The sequence below is a fragment of the Colius striatus genome, chromosome 11 (assembly GCF_028858725.1).
Source record: "Colius striatus isolate bColStr4 chromosome 11, bColStr4.1.hap1, whole genome shotgun sequence".
Taxonomy (NCBI): Eukaryota; Metazoa; Chordata; class Aves; order Coliiformes; family Coliidae; genus Colius; species Colius striatus.
In genome coordinates, this window is record NC_084769.1 from 29,046,873 (window position 1) to 29,068,333 (window position 21,461).

Consider the following 21,461-nt stretch of genomic DNA (forward strand, 5'->3'; position numbering starts at 1 on the left):
TTTTATGCAGTACTTGGTCACACATGTGGACTGGGAACTGCCACATTAAAAACAGACTACAGTATTTCAAGATGTCTCCTAACATGCACAGTAGTATCTCTGAAAAAAGTGAATAGTTGTCTTTATTTCGTACATCAAGAGAACTGACCCTGTTGGTAACTGGAAGACAGCAGGCTCAGACAAACCATGTCCAGCATTTAGTCACTAGTGTAAGGACACTGAGCTATTCCAGGCTTACCAGGAAGAGTTTTCTTCCTGGGTAGAAGGAAAACATTTTTGAAAAAATTATGTTACTAAAAAAAAAAAACAAAACAAATCAAACATGAAAAAAAAAGAATTACATAAAGGTAAGGTTTCTACAGCAGCACCCTCCTGCACTTGGTATTAATCCATACTGAAAATGTTACTTTCCCTCCTGCAAAATTAACACTATGTAACTTATTTTTTAATAAAGTTGGAAGTGATGGCCTTATAGTACTGTTCCCATTTGTAAGATTCCTAGAAGGATTACTCTAAACCTTATTACCCTAGTAGCCTGTTGAAGAAGAAGCCATCCTTCTTCCAAAGTTGCATTAACCAACCAACACGAGACAGTCACTGTTCTGAAGGAATTCAAAAGCTTAAAAAGAAACCCAGCCAAAAACTACCACACACAGCCCGCCCTCCTACTTTGCTATGAAAAGATTGAGCACACAGACAATCTATTCCAAGATCTTTTCTGTATTTGAACTGGTGTGGCTGGAGGCCTTTATCTTTTTGCTAATTTTTAAGCAGCTCAGGAGGGAGCTGTGTGAAAATTGCTTTTCTTTTTCATTACATTAATTTTTCACCCCCCCATGATTAGTTTCTCAACTGAAAGGAAATGGAGAAACATTAATATATCTAGAGTAGTGGCAGGTATGACCACTGACATAAACCAGGTATGCTTGACTCAAATGACTCAGAAGAGGGACAACTTGCTCTGAAAGCACATTACAAAAACAGCATGTGCACACTCTCACCAGTGCTTAAAACTAAGATACCTGGATACTTTAGAAGATTACCATCTAGTATTTTTGTGATGTTGGTCATGCCATCAAGATTTACTGAGTCTGAGCTGATTACCAGTTCTTTTCATGCAAAGGAGTATGAGCTGTATGAATTACACAGGTAACGGACTGTTTGGTATTATAATTTATTTGTATACAATCCTCATGTGCTCTGCTTCTGGGTACAGTAGGTTGAGTGCTGCATGTTCTCTTAGGCACAACAACAGTCCTAGAATATTAGGGGACTATTTGAACTGATGAAAATGTGAATTAGAAGAAAAATACAGCAACCTAGCAAATAGATTTGTTGCAATTAACTGCAACAAATACTTGGATGAAGGTAATAGCAGTCTAGCAGATGGATGGCTCTTCTACTGCATGAGCACCTTCAACAACAGCTTTCACACATTTGGCCATTGTCTGGGATGCTCTACTGATAGAATCTGGAAAGAAATCCAAACACACTTGAGTGAAAACAAACAGTTACAACACAAAGTTATATACAGATACAATGTAAGAGAAATATAGTAAAGGACTGCATACAAAGAAGATCAAGAAAATTGCTAGTTGAAAATGTAGTCTAATAGTCTCTGCTTTATGCAAATTTCAAACAGTTTTCCTAGAAAATTCTGTTACTTCAAAAGACTCAGATCCAACGTATCTTAATGGCAAGCTTTAAATGCCTCATAAGAATCTTACAGGAAAGCTACATAAAATGTATTGCTGATTTCAGAATGGAATGGTCATACTATACATACCTGTCATATAAAAGTCTTTTATTGTGAGCTGAGGTGGAACAAGAGGATCAGTGAGAAGCTGTTGCTTCACTAACTGTGTCAGGAAAGGGAAAAAAAGAAAGCTTTATGATAGATAGGAACTTATTACCAAAGCATTTGTATAGTCAATTCAGCATTTGGTGCAGGTCAAAGAATATTTTTAAGTACTACATATGAAGGAGGCCTATTTCTTTAAAAAGCATCAAGCTTCGTAACAGCACTAAATCACTTCCAGCTCCTTCAGGACTGGTTACCTTTGACAGTTCATTTGCCTGGCTGAAGTAGTTGGCCTCTTCCACATCATCGTATCGAACCAGATTAGGAGATACTTCTTCTAAACGCTTCCGTATTTGATCAAGGTTCTCGTAAGGCAAGGTCATGCCAGCCAACTAAGAGATTCACAGAAAAAAATGCCATCAAGGGTAGGGATTTAATTATGTAGATTACCAATCCCTTAACAGACCTAAAGTAAAAATCAGGAAAATCTACACTCCTGAAAACACAGGCAGCTGTAATGTACAAACTGAAGCAAAGTCACGGTATTCTGTTGGACTTGTGATGCCTGCAGTTAATAGTTCCCCACATTAAGATCCTAGGCTATTCTGTTTGCTATAACTAAGGGAAAAAAAAGACAAGAATTACTTTTCTCCTTCCTTAGAGATGTCAGTTGTACTCTCCCTGGCTTACCACCAAATGAGATAAAAATTAATGCAATTATCAGTGCATCTTGTTCCCAGTGACTAGTAAGCACATATCCGATTTCATCTAATGATACCAGATTCTGTCCTCAGAGTTCATGCGACTTTTTTCTAAAAAGCAAGAAACTGCATCCTCCCACCAGTTTCCTCCAAAGAACTTCATGAAGACTGACAGAATTCACAAAGCTTTACACATCATACACTCCAATAGCATCCAGCAGCTACAATATTAGTGCTAACCTCCAAAGGGAAACTATGATTTAACTCACAGAATTAACAAAGGATTCAATATAACACATTACTTCTCAGGAAGGCACTGTGTATTGCCCTGAAAATGTACTTCTTGTTTGGAAATGCTGTTCAGTATAAAAGTACACCAAGAGGTTAGGCTCCTTTTATTAGAAGCAATTTATAACAGCAACAGTACCTCAGAGACAGCCCTAATGATTCTCCAGTCTTCCCTTGCCATTCCAGGTGGTGTTACTGCTACTCTGGTCTGCTGGGCTCGACCCTCGGTATTGACGTATGTGGCTGCTTTCTCTGTATACGCTGCTCCTGGGAGAATAACATCAGCCATGGGAGCTCCCACATCCCCGTGGTGTCCTAAATACATGGGAAGAGGAGAAAGTACACAACTGCATTAAGACATAAGTCAAAGTAAGAATAAATGCTTTACTGACACAATACAGAACTTCTGTGTTCCCAGCAAAACAGAGTTTTCAAGGTTTACTTAACCAGTATTATAAAGCCTGTGAGACCCCCTGCTCTGAAATCTTAATTGCATAAGAAAGAATGAACAGACCACAAGCAATAGTAGATAGTAGTTCAGTCTGTAGCCACCCAGCTTTGGGGGGCTCCTGGAACAAGGATGCCCAGTGAATTAAGGTAAGACCACGTTTCCATATGACAGGACAGCTGGGAACCAACACCATTTTGTCTGCCAGGTTTGAAGCTATACTCCAGAAGACCAAACTGGTTTACATTCCCTTATTACTCAGCAGCAGCTTCTCATTTTCACTTAGTAAATGGGTAACCAGTATCTCAAGTTATGTGCTGGAAGTTACATTTCTTGGCAGAAAATAAAGGCTAGAATTCATTAAAGGATCAAATACATTTGTAAGAATACACTTTCTGTTCAGCTGTTAGGTAGCAACACTCCTTAATTTACATGTAGTAATTACCTTGATAGATGATAAAACAATCTTTTGGCAAATCCTGACGTGTTATACAACCCGAGTCTGCTCCCAGGAGATACAATACTTTGGGAGGATTTTTCCTAATTGCTTCCACTCCCGGTTTGAAACCCAGATCCAAAGCTGCCACCTGGCTTGCAACCCTGTAGGAACACATTATAACTAAAGTTACTTCAGAAGTCTCACTCTCCATTAGAACAGACACAACTTCTCTTTTTGACTAAATATTTAGAGACTATAAGAGGTCTCTAACAGTATCAGGATGAAAGTTAAGCATTAAGGCAGATAAAAAATGTGACAGTATTTGACATAATATTAGGTAAGTTTTGCATTTTGTCAAACTGATGCCATTTGAAGTTTTCATGGAGAATCTCACCTATTTAAGATGGGATAGCAAAATAAAAGGCAGACATTCCAGGTCAAGCCTAGTGTCAGACAGCTCCCTTGTCATCTGGAACATCAAAGTTCACATTTTAGCTATGAATTGAACTCAACGGGCTTTTAATTTAGGGCACTCACATGGATGATGAAAGACCAGCTACTGGTCCATCAGCTACTCTGAAGTGTCTAAGACATGAGACCACTGTTTCATCACTATTCATTTACTCACATATAAAAGAATGAAATAATCACTCTCATTTATTGGCAGTCTTTCTTTTCTAAAGTAAGAGTTTTGCCTAATCCTGCATAATCAGGATTTTACATTTAAAAGAAAGATTCTCTCTGTAGAGTACAGATCTTTCAACGGTATCCGTGTTTGTCTGACATAGACATATAGGTTCCAGTAAGTTCAGTTACTTTTTACACTTAAGGTATAGAGGATGGTGTACCACAACCATGAAAGTCAGTAATATATACAAAAGACTGCCAAACCACATGTAAAAAAGGTAATCATGAGTGTTTTTTAGCTCAGTGTTTTCATATTATATGTTTAATTTTCTACAGCAGGATTATATATTCAAGTTAGCTCCACAGGAGCAAGCCCTACTCTTGCTATACTAGTTTTACTATCAATGAAGCTGCTTTTGACAAAAGGACTTTGTTGGGTCTCTGAATCTGAGTGCCACTATATTTGCTGAACAGAGGTTGTCAACTTGACAGAGTTTTAGAAAGAGAATGGGGAAGCACTGTCCCTAGAGAAGCTTGCCTATTAAAAGGAACGATAGCCCAATAAACTGAATAATTAAGATGAAAAGCCCTAAAACAAAAATCTTTGAAACTTCTCAATTAACTGTTTAGTTAAAAAACTGCACAGTAAAAGGAATATTAAAAGAAACTGTATTATTTTAATACTCTTGCCATCTGGAGTTTGTTTTCTCCCTTTAGATAAAAAGCAGTCATTTAGCAAGTGACACAAGTCTGCTGAGCATTCAGCTGAGCACTGTGGTATGTTAAGCTCTCTTATCTTCTACACCTCTAAATTTAAACTTAAAACTCTATATTTAAATGTAATAGATTAATACAATCTCATGGAGAACCTGAAAAGTTTGCCAGCTCAAGGAATCTGTTTTTCTTTAAAAGTTTCTGCTAGTTTGTACTTCTATTTCTTATATCTGCTGCAGGTTCTAACCTGATGAGCCGCTTGTGTGTACACAAAGAAATCTGCACACATGCATTATGGTAATGTGTTTAGGCTCAGCATGAATGAAAGAAAGTGGCTCCCAAAAAAGCTCTAAAGCAAACCTGTGGAGGATGTTCATGACCTTCCAGTCAGAGCCAACACCGCTTTTGGTCCTGGCGTTTTGGGCAATGGTGGAAACAGCAGCATGGATGGCTGCCCCGTCACTGCGCTGCAGCGCTGCACTGCCTACCACCACCACTGGCTTTTTGGCCTGGTCAAGGACCTGTGTGAGGGAAGAATCAAGAAATTCACTCCACAGCTCCGAAGACAATTCTTGGTTCAGATAATATAATAAACCCTGTAATTTCTGTGTAAGTCTTCCATGCAAAGCTACAATTCTAATATGGTCATTATTTCATTTGGAGGTAAAGCCAAGAGAAACCATCGTAAGCAGTACACTACCCTGGCAATACAGAACTGCACTCTTGATAATCAGATATTTAAGTGAAAATATCAGCAGCTGAAATGGCCCGTTTTATATTAAGAAATATTCCAGGAGTTCCCTGCACTGCAAATTTTTACACACCTCAATATATAAAGAGTTCACACATACTTGGTGCACACTAGTCATTACCTCATCTCTACATTTTATGAAAAGCAAATAACCCCATAGACAACTTGATACTTTTCTTGAAATCTATCTTTTCAAATCTCAGATTATTATTCAATAGTTTGAAATTAACAGTCACTCTCTTTAAATTGTGTGTACCTTGCAGAATGCATGTTTTCCAGAAGCAATGTCCTGGAGTATCTGTGGGGACTCTCCTAGATGATCATATCTGTAAGTCAAATTCACAGGCGAGCCAACAAGGGCCACTTGCAAGTCATTGTGGAGCCAGCTGAAAAGACAGCAAACATTTTATAAAAATAAAAAAATCCAAGAAATACAACCAAAACCACTAATTATTTTAGCAACTTGAATAAGATGCAAATTCTTTCAAAGGAATTTGAACAGCAGTCATTGTTTTGGTAACATGCACTTCAGCACTGTTCTGACTGTTAAGAAAGTTTAAGGTTTTTTTAGAAGGTCTATTTCTCTACATATATTCTGAAAGCAGTGCAGCAACACACTTTACATGAGAAGTTCATAACTCAGTTTCACCTTCCTCTCAAACTTTTGCCAATTCAGGGGAAAAAAAAAGGTTGCACAAAGTGAGGTGATAAAACTTTAAACTGTCTTTTCCAGTGCTGGGCAAAACCGAACCAAACAAAACCAAACTAACCCAACCCAAATCTACAGCTACTATTAAGTTTATTTAGATAAATTAACTTAGTTACTTCAAAATTTAAGATAAAGTCATGTGTAGGGGAAAGAATTCTGATTTTGACAGTGCTCATGTTTTTAGAAATCTTCATTTCTGAGACAGAACAATTTAGCTGGTTAGAAATTTTTCCTTTTTTGGACCTTCTCACAGCACAGACAAATATATGAATCCATCATAGAATCACAGAATGGTAGGGGTTGGAAGGGACCTTTAGAGATCATCATTTCATAACTCATAATGTCAAAATTCACAAATGTGTGAATGTATCATAAATTTAATTGGTTTTTCTTCTCAAAATTTTAAGGCTACTGTTGTTTAAAATGATGCATTTTAGAAGATCCCAGCATTAGTAAGGACAGGGTTTTTATAAGCCTCAGTTATCTCCTGATGAAATATCTGTCAAAGGTTTGGGAAAGCCTATTCACTTGCCAAAGAAAATGTTACACCTGCATGACTGCTTCTAAAACGGGCAAGTCTGATTTGTTACAACAATACAAAAAGCAGTGAACTGATGCTGAAAGTAATTCTTTAAGGAATATGCTTTAACAAACTTCTGTAAGACAAAACATCTGAGGTGACTTTGTAGTGCAACAAAGGGAAAAATACCAGAGTATAAAAACTTAGATAAAGTGTCAAAGTGAGAATGAATAAAACATAGCTATACACTACAGGGAGAAGAGGCCCCTTTTTCTAGGCATAGATCACTATTCCCTTTACTAAAGGGTGAACTAAATCCGGTGAGTCTGTCTGGATGAAGGCTCTCAACTTACTGCCTGCTGCTCCACCTGAGCTTTGTATGCAATCAAGATGTGCTTATTCCCCACCAAGGAATACAAACCTCTTCCGAAGTCTAGCATTAAAAAGCGGTGCCTCAAAGCGCGGATTGGTGCCAACCAGAAGAACGACGTCTGCCTCCTCCACTCCAGCTATCTTGGTATTAAGCAGGTAGTTAGAGCGTAAGTCTGTGCTATAACAAAAAGATGCAAGAGAGATGAGTACTCAGTAAAGGGAAGGAACAGAGATATGGTAAAAACTCCAGATGCTCAAAGTTTTTTTTCATCTCAGGAAAAGATTTGTCAATCTGAATTACTCAAATAAAAAGTAAGAGCTTCTCTCTTCTACGAGTATGAGAGACAGCAAAATGTTAAAGGAATTACAATCTGGATGCTTCCTACATTTACAGGTTTTGTCAGCCTTCATATAGTTCACTTGCTAGTACAGTTTAAGAGGTTGTAATTGTACTAAAGTTGTTCTCAACACAGATAGAGACTAAATTATCTAACTTCGAGTTTAACTGGCTTTCAGTAAACTACTGTTAAAACTCCAGCAGTCTCAACACTCAAGTGTGCAAACCTTGCTGTAGTAAAGACTATGTATCAACTCATAATCTGTAAATACTCTATAATAAACTAACACTGTAAGTTCAAACAAAACCTGCAAATGCATCAGCAATTGCTATCCTTGGCTGTTTCAGAATCTTACTATGAGATTATTTGCAGACCAGAAAGTTTATTAACATACTAATTACAGACAAATTACAACCTGAATCCTTACCCAGCTCCAGCAGTAGGGAAGACCTCTTCAGTGCACAGTGTATCAGAGTTTACTCTATTCAGTATGTCTTTCAGAGCTACGAGTGCTTCTGCATCCACCAGTCCTCCTACAATTGCTGCTACTTCCTTACCTTCCACAGCCTGTAGCTGGAGACAGAGAGAAAGTATAAATATAAGCAAAAGAAACTGCTGAAATAGGTGTTTACCTGGGAAAAATGTGATCATCATATATGCCAAAGGCAGCAGTGCAACTGCTGGCCTGGAGCAGCACAAACCGATCAACAGTGCCTGCCTTCTGCAAGGCAGCAATTCCAGCTCCCTCGGAACAGCACTCTGTATTCTGTGCAGGTCTCTCCCACTTGAGTTATTGCTCAGATGTGGCCGACTCATTTGGTGTGGCGAAGAGAAGACTGGTGAATGCTTTTAATGACCCTACAGTACAGACAGAATACGAGCTTCCGTAATGCAAGCTCAGGTAGTAAACTCAACTCAAAGGCATTATCTGAGCAGCAATAACTTTCATAGCAAACTCTGCTACTGTACCATTGGAAAAAACATCCTTGAGGGAAGTTCAATTACAGTTATTCAGTTTCTACTTGGTCCCAAATAAAATTTGTAATCAAAATCCAGAGCAGTCATGCAGCACCTCATTTGACCAGCAGAATCAATCGCCACACAGAGAAAGCACTGAGGCAAGCACAATTCAGATAAGTAGTAGAGAATTAATGGCTTTGATGACAAAAACAGTGACAGCACAGTTTAAATAAATTTCAAGAAGTCTTCAGATCACAGTAATTCAGGAAAAGTTGCTTCCTTCTAAATTTCTGAAGGAAGTTCAGCTTCCTATTTAAAGAAAAGTAATTTCTCAATGCCCCAAACAAAATCATGTTAAGACAAAGTTCTTCAGAGGGTCTAATCCATGAAACAGGAAATAATATTCCAAAGAAGGAATTTAAGTGGAAATGCAATGCAACAGAAGTCAAATGCTCCCTTCTGACCTTAAGGAAAAAAAGCCCTCTTCTATGTAACTGTTTTCATATTAATACTGTAATCCAGCTTTAGATATTAATTTTACACTACATATCTTGAAAATGGTTCTTACCACACCAGCAACGCGAGTCAACACATCCTCCCATGAGGCATAAACAAAGATTCCTTTCTCATTCTTTATCATTGGCTGAGTAAGCCTCTGACGCTTCAGACCATCATAAGCAAACCTAAGTGAACATCACTGATATTATTAAAGAGCAAAGACAGAGATTCATCGTCTATACTATTTTCCAAGACTGAATTTTCTAACAGCATGCAATTAGGAGAAATACAAGAAATATTTCTCCTCAAAGTTTAATTTTCCCTTCTCCAAAACAAGCGAAAAGTCTGTGATACAAACAAAAGAGTTACGAAAATGAAAACATTACAAAACTTAGTAACCTCAATTATAGGATTAAAAACCTGTTCTACCCATTATTCTTGACTCTAGCTTTACAATATTAACGGTGGAATCCAGAAGGCAGTGCTACTGTCCACGTTTGTAGTTCTGCGAAGTGTGCCTTGAACACATACAGAAATAAATGTGCAGGTGGGTACAAACACCTCCTACACACCTTGTTTTGTCAGATATCCATTCCTCGTTGATATCTTCATGCAGCCTTGGCAAAATTCTCATCACTTCTCCAGTTCTCGTGCTCACAACAATGTTACTTCCAATTGCATCAAGAACATCAATTGACTCTACCTTCCTGCATCACAAGAACAGAATCACAGAATCTTAAGGGTTGGAAGAGATCTCAAAAGATCATCTAGTCCAACACCCCTGCCAGAGCAGGACCACCTAGAGTGGGGTCACACAGGAACTTGTCCAGGTGGGTTTTGAATGTCTCCAGAAAAGGAGATTCAACAACCCATCTGGGCAGCCTGTTCCAGTGCTCCATCACCCTCACAGTGAATAAATTCTTCCTTGTATTTCTTTGGAACCTCTTGTGTTACAGCTTATACCAATTGCCCCTTGTCCTATCATTGGCCATCACTGAGAACAGCCTGGCTCCATCCTCCTGACACTCATCCTTTACATATTTGTAAACATTAATGAGGTCACCCCTCAGTCTCCTCCAAGCTAAAGAGCCCCAGCTCCCTCAGCTTTTCACCATCAGGGAGATTGCTCCACTGCCCTCATCATCTTGGTGGCCCCGCACTGAACTCTCTCCAGCACTTCCCTGTCAAATAAACCATTTGCAGTTTTCTATACAGAGGACTCCATAACCAACAAAACAACAAAAAAAAAGTGTGCTAGGATTAACTGCAGGTTTTGCTTCATTTCACAAGATATTTTAAATAATACCCTCAATAATTACCAAGTTAATGAATTTTAATTTACCCAATTTAAAAAATGTATATAAAGGAAATCAGCACAACCTACAAGTCCAAAACATTTTAAGGTAAAAATAAGGGAAAAAACAATCTACAAACTATAACATATTTCCTTTTCTTGAATGAGCTGTGAGAAAATAAAAGAATTTGTGTTAAATTCAGTCTATGGAGAAGTCTACAGGAAAAACACAGAAAATAAAAATCAGAGAAAAACCTTGTTATCATTGATAGACATATTCTAAGACAAAACGTATGACACAAACATTACTGCATGTTCAATATTAGCAAAGATACATACCTTGTCTCCCATGGGCGTGCAGTAAAGGCATATGGCTTAGAGGTAAGAGCACCAACTGGGCAAATGTCAATAATATTTCCTGATAACTCAGACATGAACATTTTTTCAACATAAGTACCAACTTGCATATCATTTCCTCTTCCAGTTGTGCCCAAGTCATCTACCCCTGCAACCTCGCTAGCAAACCTGGCAGATGCAGAAAGAATGAAAGAAACAAATCTGGGACGTACAACAGCAACACAGCACATTTTCCAACCCTTATGTCCTTTTCTTAAGATAAGGACATGTTTGAGCATGAGAGTAGAATTGTTCAGATGTATTAGTCAGTTCCATCACATCTGCAGAATTTCATTCAGAAACGGCTACAAAACCTAGGTGGAGTTAAAACAAGAACCAGAGCAGTTCAGTGTTCCTTGAATTTCACAGTATGAGTCCAAGATTAGTCCTAACAAACAAGTTATTTATAGAACTAGGTGAGTACATTGCCTTTTTCCATTTGGCTCTAGTTAGCTGGTACTAAGTCTCAGGACCACTGAACAGCACAAATACAGCTACCAGAGGCTGTCAAGAACAGATAAATCTTGTAACTGTGCCTGAGGAAGTCACTTAATGTTTTAAAAACCATTCTGGCACTAACACCACGGGACCAGTTCTTCCCTGTAGAAGTTTGATTTCACCTTCATGTTTTGACCATCCCTATTTCCTGTATGACAGCTGTTTGGTAGCTCTGGGAAACCAGATATCAGCCCCTGCCACAAATAAAATTCTCTAGTACAGCCAGAAAAGACATTTTTTTAAATTGACTGCCTCTCATGGTGTTTCTTTCACTAGCAACAAAGTGATATCAATGTGCCTGCTTAGTACTCTCTCCAGTGAAAAATAAAGGGCATTACCTGATACATCGAGTGCACTGTATACACCGAGTCATGATTGTTTTGACTAAAGGACCAATATTCTTGTCCTCCACAGCACGTTTTCCCTCTCTAAATCTACTCCTATCACTGCCAAACATCATCGATTGATCCTAGAACAGACAACAGAAAACAGACAAATCCAGGCTGCTGTAAAGCACAATTTCACCTAAGATGAGTATTAACACATAAGTCTACAAAATTTAACTGGATGTTGTACCTGTAGATCACATTCTCCACCCTGATCACAGATAGGACAGTCCAATGGGTGATTTGCCAGCAGGAACTCCATTACACCCTCTCTGTTAAGTTCAGGAATTAAAAATTAATGTCAACTTTGTATCATTTAGCAGATAGTACAATTTATCAGCTACAGGAGGCTAAAAGAAAGGTACCTTGCTTTCCTGGACTTCTCAGAGTTTGTCAGTATGTTCCAGCCCTTCATAACTGGCATGGCACAAGCAGCAACTGGCTGCAATCATCATAAAACCAAGCATGAACAAAATATACTGCTTTTGAACATGGGCACAAACCTCAACCTCTCCCTGACCCCAAATTCTTACATTGATTTTTATTAACACATTGTAGAAATAAAAAGGTATCTGTAAGTTAAAAAAAGAACAAGCAAATCTAACCAATAAAGTCACTAGAAGCTACATTTAACAATCTGCTGAATAAAAAGGTTAAATTAGTTACAATTTATTTATTTTTACAGTTGAAAGTTTTACACTTTCAAGTTCTGATTCAAGTAGCTATAGCAAAAAGAAAGTCACTTGTAACGGATATAAGGCAAACCAAAGAGATTCAGCAGAGATCTGGAAAGCCTCTAGAACTGAAGTTTAGAGTAGGCATCATTTAAGAGACATTTATCTGGACAAAGTCCATACAAACAGTTTTGGAATAAAAATATTCACAAGATTACAAAACCTCCTGCTCAGAAAACAAATCCTTCCTACTTTTCAATCATGAGACAGACCATCCTGACTTCTATCTTTAGTGATAACCCAACATTTCAAGACACACAATGCTCAAACTATGGAATTCAAGTTGAGGTGAGCTAAAAAGTTTTTTATGTGGACATCAATGTGTGATCCAAGACTGAACTCCAAAAGAATGCTTCAACTATCTACACAGATTTCTTAATACTGCTGAAGACAGCATTCAATCCTGAAGTCAACTATTATTTTATAACTGACATCAACGGTACACAATGCATTAAAACACAAACTGGGAAGTAACTGCTGTCTTTACTTCACTAGAACAATCCTGCAGCTGAATTCATACAGTATCTGAAGTTTACTGTTTGTGTAGTATCACCTGAAAGTGCGTGGCTGAAGCCTGAGTGATGGAAGATAAAAATATATCTGACTGAAAACACACAGCTATCAAATGTGCATATCCAAGAGCATGATAATCCACAAGAACCCAAGAACCAACTTTAATCCACAGGCCATCACTGTGGTCCAGTGGGAAGAAGGGAAAAATGTGCTTTGAGCAGCTAAATGAGAACAACTTATGTGCTAACAGTAGTACAAAACAATCATTTACCAGATTTGAACTAGGCCTTAAGCACAGCAGAAATTTGTAATTCCTATGAAACACGTACAATACCTTTGGAGCCTTCTCTATTTCCACAAGACACATCCTACAGTTTCCAGCGACAGAGAGACGATCATGGTAACAAAAGCGAGGTATCTGAACTCCAGCCTTTTCACATGCCTATAAACCACGAGGAACAAAAGAAAATTAAATTTTGCTTAACATCTCTCAGTTCTATCTCATGAAACTTTATTCACTTTTTCAAAGAATGAGTGTTAGCGCTCAGGAATAGAGTATATTTGAGCTTGCCTCTTAAGAAGTGATCGTAAACAAAATCTGATGGAGCAGAAGCGCATCAGGTTACCAATTACACATATATTTCTTTCAAAATTTGCTACTGATTGGGGAAATCAGAAATTGTTTTTCTTTTGTTCTTTCCTTCCCTTCTCCAAGAACGGAGACAATCTTCTCTAATAGGTAGATCACTAGAAATACAAATAACTTTTTATAAAACACATGCACTATTTAAAGGGAAAATTTAAAAAAACAAACAATGGACATAATGATTTCTGACAATTCAACAACATGGATACTCTGTATAAATGTATTGGAGATAAGAGGACGGAGAAAAGAGATTTCCAGATAAAGATGGCCTTTCCTGTGTGAAATCTCTGTGGCTGATAGGATCTAGTGCTAGCTATGTCTACCAGAAGAAATACCAATTAATTCAATGAAAACCCCACACATTAAAAATCACACATAAGCAAAACTAAAAAGCTCATAAAAAATAAGCACTTAAGAAAATTTTCCATCAAACTCCTGCTGAGGGCATTCTAATGCCTAAATAAATTAGTAACTTGTGGTCAAAGAATAAAGGATATATTTTCAAATAAACACTATGTACTTAAACAGCTTTTTAAAAGAAGTTAAACTGGAAAAAGGCCTACTTGAAACTTCAGCCTGAAAAGCAACAATGCTGAGTATGAACTGGGAAATCCAGGTTCCGTTTCTTCCCACACCAAGAATAATAAAAGCTGCAAAGGATCAATTTACCCAAGACACCACTTCAATAAGATACAAAATTAGCAGGTTCTGAAAGACTCCCAGGTCACACAGAGTTCAGAGATAGAATCTCAATCAGAATTTGTCAAAGTCTGTTGCATAAATTTTTCCAATTGGGATTCATCCTGCACGTATCTTCATTCAGACAATCACAGCAGATGCCTCTTTTTCAAACACCGAACTTCCTAAATTATTTCTGCCCCTTCAAATTGCATGACAGTCAGGGAAAACATCTTTGAATAATTGCAAGAAAAAACATACAAAGTTGATATGTTGTGATTTTTTTTTTTTGTACTAAATAGAACATGCTGCCAAGAAGCAAGATGAGGTTACAAAAAAAAATCCGTATGCTACACCCCATACCTGAAGAACTGTGGTTCCCGGGTTCACCAATACAGGTTGGCCATCTACAAACACTTCTATTTGGTTGCTGGCTGCTGTTGCAGTTGTACGCCCTGAGAGACATGGAAAAAGAAACCAAAAACTTTTAGTTACTGCTAAATGCAAACCATCAGACCCAGACCCCATGCTCCTTATCTTAGTTTTACAGTACCAATAGAATTGCAAAGCTGCAAATAAAGTACGTATGTATATATGTCCTTCAATAAGTCAATTACACGTACATGAATCCTATCACCATACAAACACACATAAACCAGAGATACTTACCACACACTCTGGATGACTGGGAGACTCCAGCTAAGGTCCTGCGGACAGCAGGTAGTCGAAACATGGTTCTTTGGTAAGACAGAAAACAGCAGAGTTCTTCATCAGTTCAGATGTTTGCTGACAAGTTTTAAACTGCCAGAGTACAAACTTCATATCAGTTGCAAAAGAGCATGCATGCACCTGTACGTGTGGGCTTACAGGAGAGTAAATTACATTTTTCAACTGCAATATATGGTCCTCTCTTTTTACAGCTACCTATACTTTGCAGGTATGCATGGCATCTTACATCCAAAACGGTGATAAAGAGCTAGCAGCCCAGCTCAAGTCACTAACTCCGAAAGAGCTGCGAGGAGCACAGCTGAAGGACAAGGACGGGCAGCCACCGAGAAAGGGTGGCAGCTTCACCGCAACCGGCTTGTGTTTACAGATGAACGCGAGGGCACTTCGGCGCCGTCCCGAGCGTCGGCTGCACCCAGGAACTAAGTGGGCTCTCCGCCTGCCCGCTCCGACTCCCAGACCTCGTTCCCATAGGGGGCTGCGGCGGGGCCTCGCCAGACGGCGCAGCTCGACGGCGGGCCCAGCGCCCCTGTCCCTGCCGGCATGGCTCCCGGGCGGGCTCTGACGCAGAGCTGGGCCTGAGGGCCCGGCCCACGGCACCGCCGTCCGGCGCGGGGTCACCTTGGAAGAGCCTGTGCCGCTGCCCGGCGGGCAGCCCCCGGCCCGCGACCGCGCCGTTAAGGGCACCGGGAGTGGCGGCGGGAGGAGGGCGCCCCTACCGGCCCTGCCGCGGCGCTCACCGTTACCTGGCGCGGGGAAGGCAGCGGCGGCGCCTCGGCCTTCCACACCGCTGCACCAGCTGCCCTCCGCCTCAGCCTCTATGGCGGCGGCCTCGACCCTTCCCACCGCTCCCCAGAGCCTCTTTCGGCAGTCTTCGGAGTGGGCAGCCGCAGTGACAAGTACCACTACCTGACGTGCGAGTTCGGTAATCTTCGGAACCGACCTCTTCGGGGACTTCCGTCAGGGTCTCTGCGGAAGATGGAACTCGGCAATTTCCGCCGCTCTCCCAGCGCCTTCTCGGCCACCGTCAGACACCCCACTATCGGCAATTTCCGTCTCCTTCCGCTACTGTCTTCGTCTAACTCCGGCTATTTCCGCCTGCGGGGTGGGGGGAGGGGCATTACAGGCGCTGTGGCAGTGCCTTTGTTCGGCTGAAAAGCTGCCTGGGCTCTGTCGCTAACTTCACGTTTATCACCGCGATCTTCTCCGCGGCTCTGGCGTTCCAGCGGCTGCTCACCCTAAGCTGAAGCAACCAAGCCGTAAGGAACTACCTCGCAGTCAATTTTTGCGGAGGGATATAGGTAGTTGAGTTAACGCGGAGGGATCCAGTTGCTATATAAAGGCGGCGGAGAAGCTGCTGAGCCTCTTTGCGCCGCCGTTAGGGGGAGGGGCGGGTGCTGGGCTCTGAGCTACGCCGCGCCGCTGCCGACATGGGCTTCGGGGACCTTAAGTCTGCCGCAGGCCTCAAGGTCCTCAATGATTTCCTGGCTGACAAGAGCTATATCGAGGGGTGAGAGGTGGTTGGGGTAGTACAGGGGTTGAGGGAGGCAAGCCTGGCTGGGCCGCTGTGAGGCCTGCTGGCGTAATGGGAGCCAGTGCAACGAGGGGGGGGGGGGGGTGGCGGCGGCGGCTTCGGGGCAGGTGCGTGTTTAAGCCCCGCAAGGGCCGTAGTGGGAGGTGCAGAGCTGGGGCCGACCGAGCAGGCGAGTCTCTACGCCGCGCTGCTTACCCTGCCAGGCTTCTCGCACGTTCCGTGCTGCCCGGCTCTGGGCCGAGCTGTTGCGCCGGTGCCCTCATGTCTGTGTTAAGTGGCTGCTGCTTCCCATCTTTCTGCGTGCACCGAGGTAGGGGGTTAACTAAGGCTTGTTCTCCACAGGTACGTACCTTCTCAGGCTGATATAGCAGTCTTTGAAGCAGTCGGTGCCCCACCTCCTGCAGACTTGTATCATGCTCTTCGGTGGTACAATCATATTAAGTCATATGAAAAGCAAAAGGCAAGGTATGGAATATATGTGTAAATTGGCCTACAAAGTGTTGCATTTGTGGTTTTGAGTTGGTATAAAGTGGTATTTTCTGCTGGTACCCCGTGGCTTTTTCTGTTGCATTTGGAAGAGGGACAGCTTTAGAGGCAGACCAGGTTCTTCTGTCAGTACATTACAGTTTCACTTAGGCAACGTGATTCTGTCTGTTCAGTTGCTGTCATTTTTATAGCTGACATTTATACTGATGAGTGTGCTAAAAGATGGGAATTATTTACCAGTGATCAACCTCATACAGGCAACACAAAGGGTTGGAAAGTATTATAGTAATCTTTAAAGATACCACTACAGTGTGTAGGTGATACTAAATAAGGAGAATGTTTTGTTTAGGTTTTTTAAGCCTAGAAGATAAAATCAGTGATTTGCAAAGCAGGAGTACGTAACATAGAAAGACAATAAAATGTGAAAGCAATGTTTTGGGTTTTTTTTTTTTCCATTTTTAATGTTCATGAAAGATGCTGTATTGCCATCCATGGAGACTATAGGCCTCTTGAAAAAGGTACAATGTGGGTAGTGTCAGTGTTGCTACGCTGTCTCTTCTAAGTGCCTCAGTCCTCTTTGGAGGGAACTCATAAAGTTGCTTGACTCAGTCACCAGCCTATTTGTGAAGCTCTTACAGTGCTGAAGGCAAATTGCTTCAGAAAGTCTACTCTGGAAATAACTGAAGTTCCTGAAAACTGGAGCCAGTTTTATCACTCAGTGGCAGTTCACAGTACCAGTAAAACTATGAGAATATTCAAAGACTACCCAGGAGAAGCTAATTCGGAGGGTTCTGGTCCCTTACGTGCTGTTGAGGGGTAGCTTTCAGAGTAAAACAATCACTGAAACTTTCAAAGTTAGAGGCTTGGTTACCTTGCAGCAGTACAAATGAAAATATTTTTAGGGAAGTACAAATAAGAATTTGATCACTCTTCCTACACAGTATATTATAGATAAAATATTCTAGTAAAAAAACTTCTTCTATCCTTATACTTAGCGGGAACAGCAGTGTTGGGCAGCATCATGTCAGCTTAGCTGAACAATCTTTCAATACAGGATTTGCTATAGTCTCAGCATGTCAGGAGCACTGGGAGTTGACTTTGGGGAGGTTCTGTTTTCAAGTAGCAGAATGAGATGGGTTGTGTTCTAGGTTTTTTTTTTTCTATAAGTGCACTTGTTAGGTTCATTGGCAAATTGGGAGTACTTGTATTGACATTTTAGTAGGTTCCTAATGTCTGCTGTTTTGTTTCAGCTTGCCAGGTGTAAAGAAGGCTTTGGGGAAGTATGGTCCTGCTGATATTGAGGACACAACAGGTGCAGCTACAGATAGCAAAGATGATGATGACATTGATCTCTTTGGATCTGATGATGAGGAGGTACTTACGACCTTTTTCTATTATATTTGGGGTTTTTTTTCCAGAAATACTAGGGTATGCAGAATTCAGCTGTCCTTGCAGAACAGAAAAGCTTGGAAAGTAAAAATTGAAGAGTTAGAAAGGAATGTGGTGCAGGGGGATGAACTTCGCTTTGACTGGTTACATGATGAATAAAACAAAAATCACCATCTTTCGACTGACAGTTGTGATGATTTGTTTTTGTCTGAATAGACACCAGTCAGTTTGATAATATTTTAAAGCTGTGGGGATTTGGTGCTTTTCTGTAACTATGTTTCTCTTTCAGGAAAGTGAAGAGGCAAAGAAACTAAGGGAAGAACGTCTGGCCCAATATGAATCAAAGAAATCCAAAAGTAAGTCTGTCAAGGTTTTTTAAATCTTGAGGCTAGTGTTAACTTTCATGGATTGGAGCAGGATGGCTAGAAACAGTAATAGACTGAAATGAGACAGGAGTAATTTGCTTTGCTTGAATTACTTGTGAGCTTGGACTTTCCCATAGCAAATGAGTGCCTTAATCCAATTTCTATCCTGCTTAATGCTCACTTATTGTCTTGGACAGAAGGCTGAGCTTTATTTTAAAGGTTCTGCAGAAGAAGCTGCAATATACAAAGTCCCTCCACAGCTACTGGTCTGGAACTGTTCAGAAATGTAGCAGTTACAGTATTCCCTCTGTGGAAAATAAACTGTTACACAGCATTGAGCTCCTTCTCAGATGCTCTGAAAAGGACTTCCTCTGTAACAAACAGAGTTGGCAGCCTAATCTGTTTTCCTAGGAGTCTGTTTCTCAACAACCTATGTACCTGCATCTTGAATATTGGGATATGCATGGCTGAAATACATTGTATGTTGGCACAGGAGAGCTGTGGCAGCTGTGTGAGGAGATTCTTCTTATTCATGAAATTGGAGAGAAGTTGTTCTTGTAAAGTTATAGCTTGCCAGGATATTGGAGGTTTTGAGCATTCCTTTGATTTTAACCACAATTTCTTTCCCCCAGAGCCAGCTGTTGTTGCCAAGTCATCACTCTTGCTTGATGTGAAGCCATGGGATGATGAGACAGACATGGCCAAACTGGAGGAGTGTGTCCGAAGCATTCAGGCAGATGGCTTGGTCTGGGGATCCTGTAAGTAGGAGGACACTTGAAAGCCTGGAGGATGAGGTGGAGTGGTCACTTCGGATGGTGTATGACTGAGCACTTGAGTTGCTGCTTGTTGATCTGTGGGTGCAGGGAGCTGAAACAGTGCAGGGATTACAGTGCTACAAAAAGTCCATATCTTGACATGATCAAGAGAATGTATTGGTGCAGCGGCTGGGTTGAGATTGAAGTATGGGCTTTCAAAGCTTGAAAACTTTTGTCTGCTCTCTTGCACCTCCTGTACAATTAGCCACATGCCCACGGCACTGCAGGAGAAATCCTTTTTGACCACTTTGCGATGAAAGCTGTGTGGTTTATTAGGCAATCTGTAATATGGAACATGTTCCTACTAACTGATTTGGCTAGTTCAATCTTAAGTCTGCATTTTTAAGAGCTTCCACTAATCAAGGAGTACTGAATGCTTTTTCTTTCTTTGTTTTGCAGCCAAGCTAGTACCAGTTGGATATGGTATCAAAAAGCTTCAGATCCAGTGTGTTGTTGAAGATGATAAAGTTGGAACAGATATGCTGGAAGAGAGGATAACAGCTTTTGAAGATTACGTACAATCAATGGATGTAGCTGCTTTCAATAAGATTTAAGTCTTGATATATCTAGAATAAATGTCATTGCAAAAATAGAGCTGTGTCTGATTACTTCAAAGTCATGGTGCAATCCAATTTTTAAGTGTGAAATCTGGTTTACAGGGAAAACTGGAAACTAAGCCAGAATTTCATGGTTACTCCAGCACCCCACTTGTAGTACCCAAGAGCATGAGTAGATGTAATAGAAATATCACATTTACCATAAATCCAGATTTAACATTTATATGGCTTTAATAGTCTTAAATGCTCTTTGTTCCATTTTTGGAGAAAGTTGCATCTTTGGAAATTTCTACAGTTTTTTCTGGAATTATAGATGGCTTTCAGGGAAAAGCACAGGGCTGAGGCAAAGTGCAAATTGCTCCTCAGCAGATAAACAGTATAGATTGTTTATAAGGGTAGTGACTAGCCAAATAGAACATGGCTTAAGGCTAAACCTGAGCTCACTAGGGCAGTGGAGATGAAACCAAGTTAGAATCAATGGCAGGGGACTAGCAATGACAAGGCATGTAGTGAAAGGGACTTAACTAAGGCTTCTATGGTACTTTTTGTGTATTTCTCTGAGGTGTGAAAACATTTGTGGTGAAATTACTCCACATTTTACGTCTTTTTCTGGGGCTTTGTAGTACAGCAAATACTGGTGATCCAAGTTCCTGCTTCCATGTGGTAAGGTCCTTCCATGTCATAGCCCAAGGGGCTGGCAGGTGACCAGAGGACACTGTACCTTCCATAGGAACTGGAGACATGGGTAATTCACTTGCATAATAAACTTGAAGCATGTTAGAAACAGGAAAAAAAAAAGTGTTTGATTAAAGCACAAAGATAAAGTAGCACAACTACCAGCAGTTTGAGCTGCTTACTTGGATCCAGATGGTTTCTAAATTAGTTTCTTAAATATTTTAGAATCTATTTAAATTGTTTTCCAAAAGGTATCCATGGGAATGACACAAATCTTTCCAAAGCTGTCAAAGCTGTGAAACTTCTAGATTTAATTCCCACTCCTAGGCCTGCTATTAGGCAGAGAGAATTTATTGTGACCATGAAATGGAAGAAGCCTGTGTGCTATGTTGGTCACTCTGAGATAAGGTTCTGAGAGCAGCAGCTAAAATAACTGCTTGTGTTCATTTATCAGAGACCCTTGTGTGACTGCTACAGCAAGTCCTGTTTCTGTTTAAAGATCTGCAAACTTCCAATTGCATAAGAGCTTTGTTTTGTAATTTATCTCAGATAAATCTGTCTGCCAGAGATTTAAAGCATGATTAAAGAATTGAAAACAAGTAT

General features: G+C 40.4%; 2 protein-coding genes and 2 non-coding genes across 8 annotated transcripts; 3 read left to right on the forward strand and 1 right to left on the reverse strand.

Moving 5' to 3' along the window:
• Nucleotides 1-1,155: 1,155 nt before the first annotated feature.
• Nucleotides 1,156-16,427, reverse strand: NDUFS1 (NADH:ubiquinone oxidoreductase core subunit S1). Of its 5 annotated transcripts, none has more exons than XM_062005160.1 (19): nt 15,981-16,427; nt 14,981-15,048; nt 14,675-14,766; nt 13,322-13,429; nt 12,106-12,182; nt 11,931-12,012; nt 11,693-11,823; nt 10,800-10,985; nt 9,739-9,873; nt 9,237-9,351; nt 8,136-8,281; nt 7,420-7,548; nt 6,026-6,155; nt 5,379-5,539; nt 3,684-3,838; nt 2,930-3,105; nt 2,059-2,193; nt 1,787-1,859; nt 1,156-1,471 (listed from the first exon to the last, which is right to left on the reverse strand). In XM_062005160.1, the coding sequence occupies exons 2-19, from the start codon at nt 15,042-15,044 to the stop codon at nt 1,380-1,382; spliced, it is 2,187 nt and encodes a 728-aa protein (XP_061861144.1). In that variant the 5' UTR covers nt 15,045-15,048; nt 15,981-16,427; the 3' UTR covers nt 1,156-1,379. The 5 variants fall into 5 exon arrangements, with proteins under 5 accessions (XP_061861144.1, XP_061861140.1, XP_061861141.1 ...); XM_062005156.1 differs by having other exon boundaries at nt 15,947-16,427; XM_062005157.1 differs by having other exon boundaries at nt 14,981-15,112; nt 15,947-16,427.
• EEF1B2 (eukaryotic translation elongation factor 1 beta 2) lies at nt 16,396-20,218 on the forward strand. Its single transcript, XM_062005161.1, has 6 exons — nt 16,396-16,547; nt 16,914-17,036; nt 18,308-18,431; nt 18,736-18,802; nt 19,444-19,569; nt 20,026-20,218. The coding sequence occupies exons 1-6, from the start codon at nt 16,468-16,470 to the stop codon at nt 20,178-20,180; spliced, it is 675 nt and encodes a 224-aa protein (XP_061861145.1). The 5' UTR covers nt 16,396-16,467; the 3' UTR covers nt 20,181-20,218.
• Nucleotides 18,587-18,666, forward strand: LOC133626394 (small nucleolar RNA SNORD51). Its single transcript, XR_009819480.1, has one exon. It is a non-coding gene; the product is annotated as a small nucleolar RNA SNORD51 (small nucleolar RNA).
• On the forward strand, nt 19,064-19,197 carry LOC133626395 (small nucleolar RNA SNORA41). The gene has a single exon (XR_009819481.1). It is a non-coding gene; the product is annotated as a small nucleolar RNA SNORA41 (small nucleolar RNA).
• Nucleotides 20,219-21,461: the final 1,243 nt, after the last annotated feature.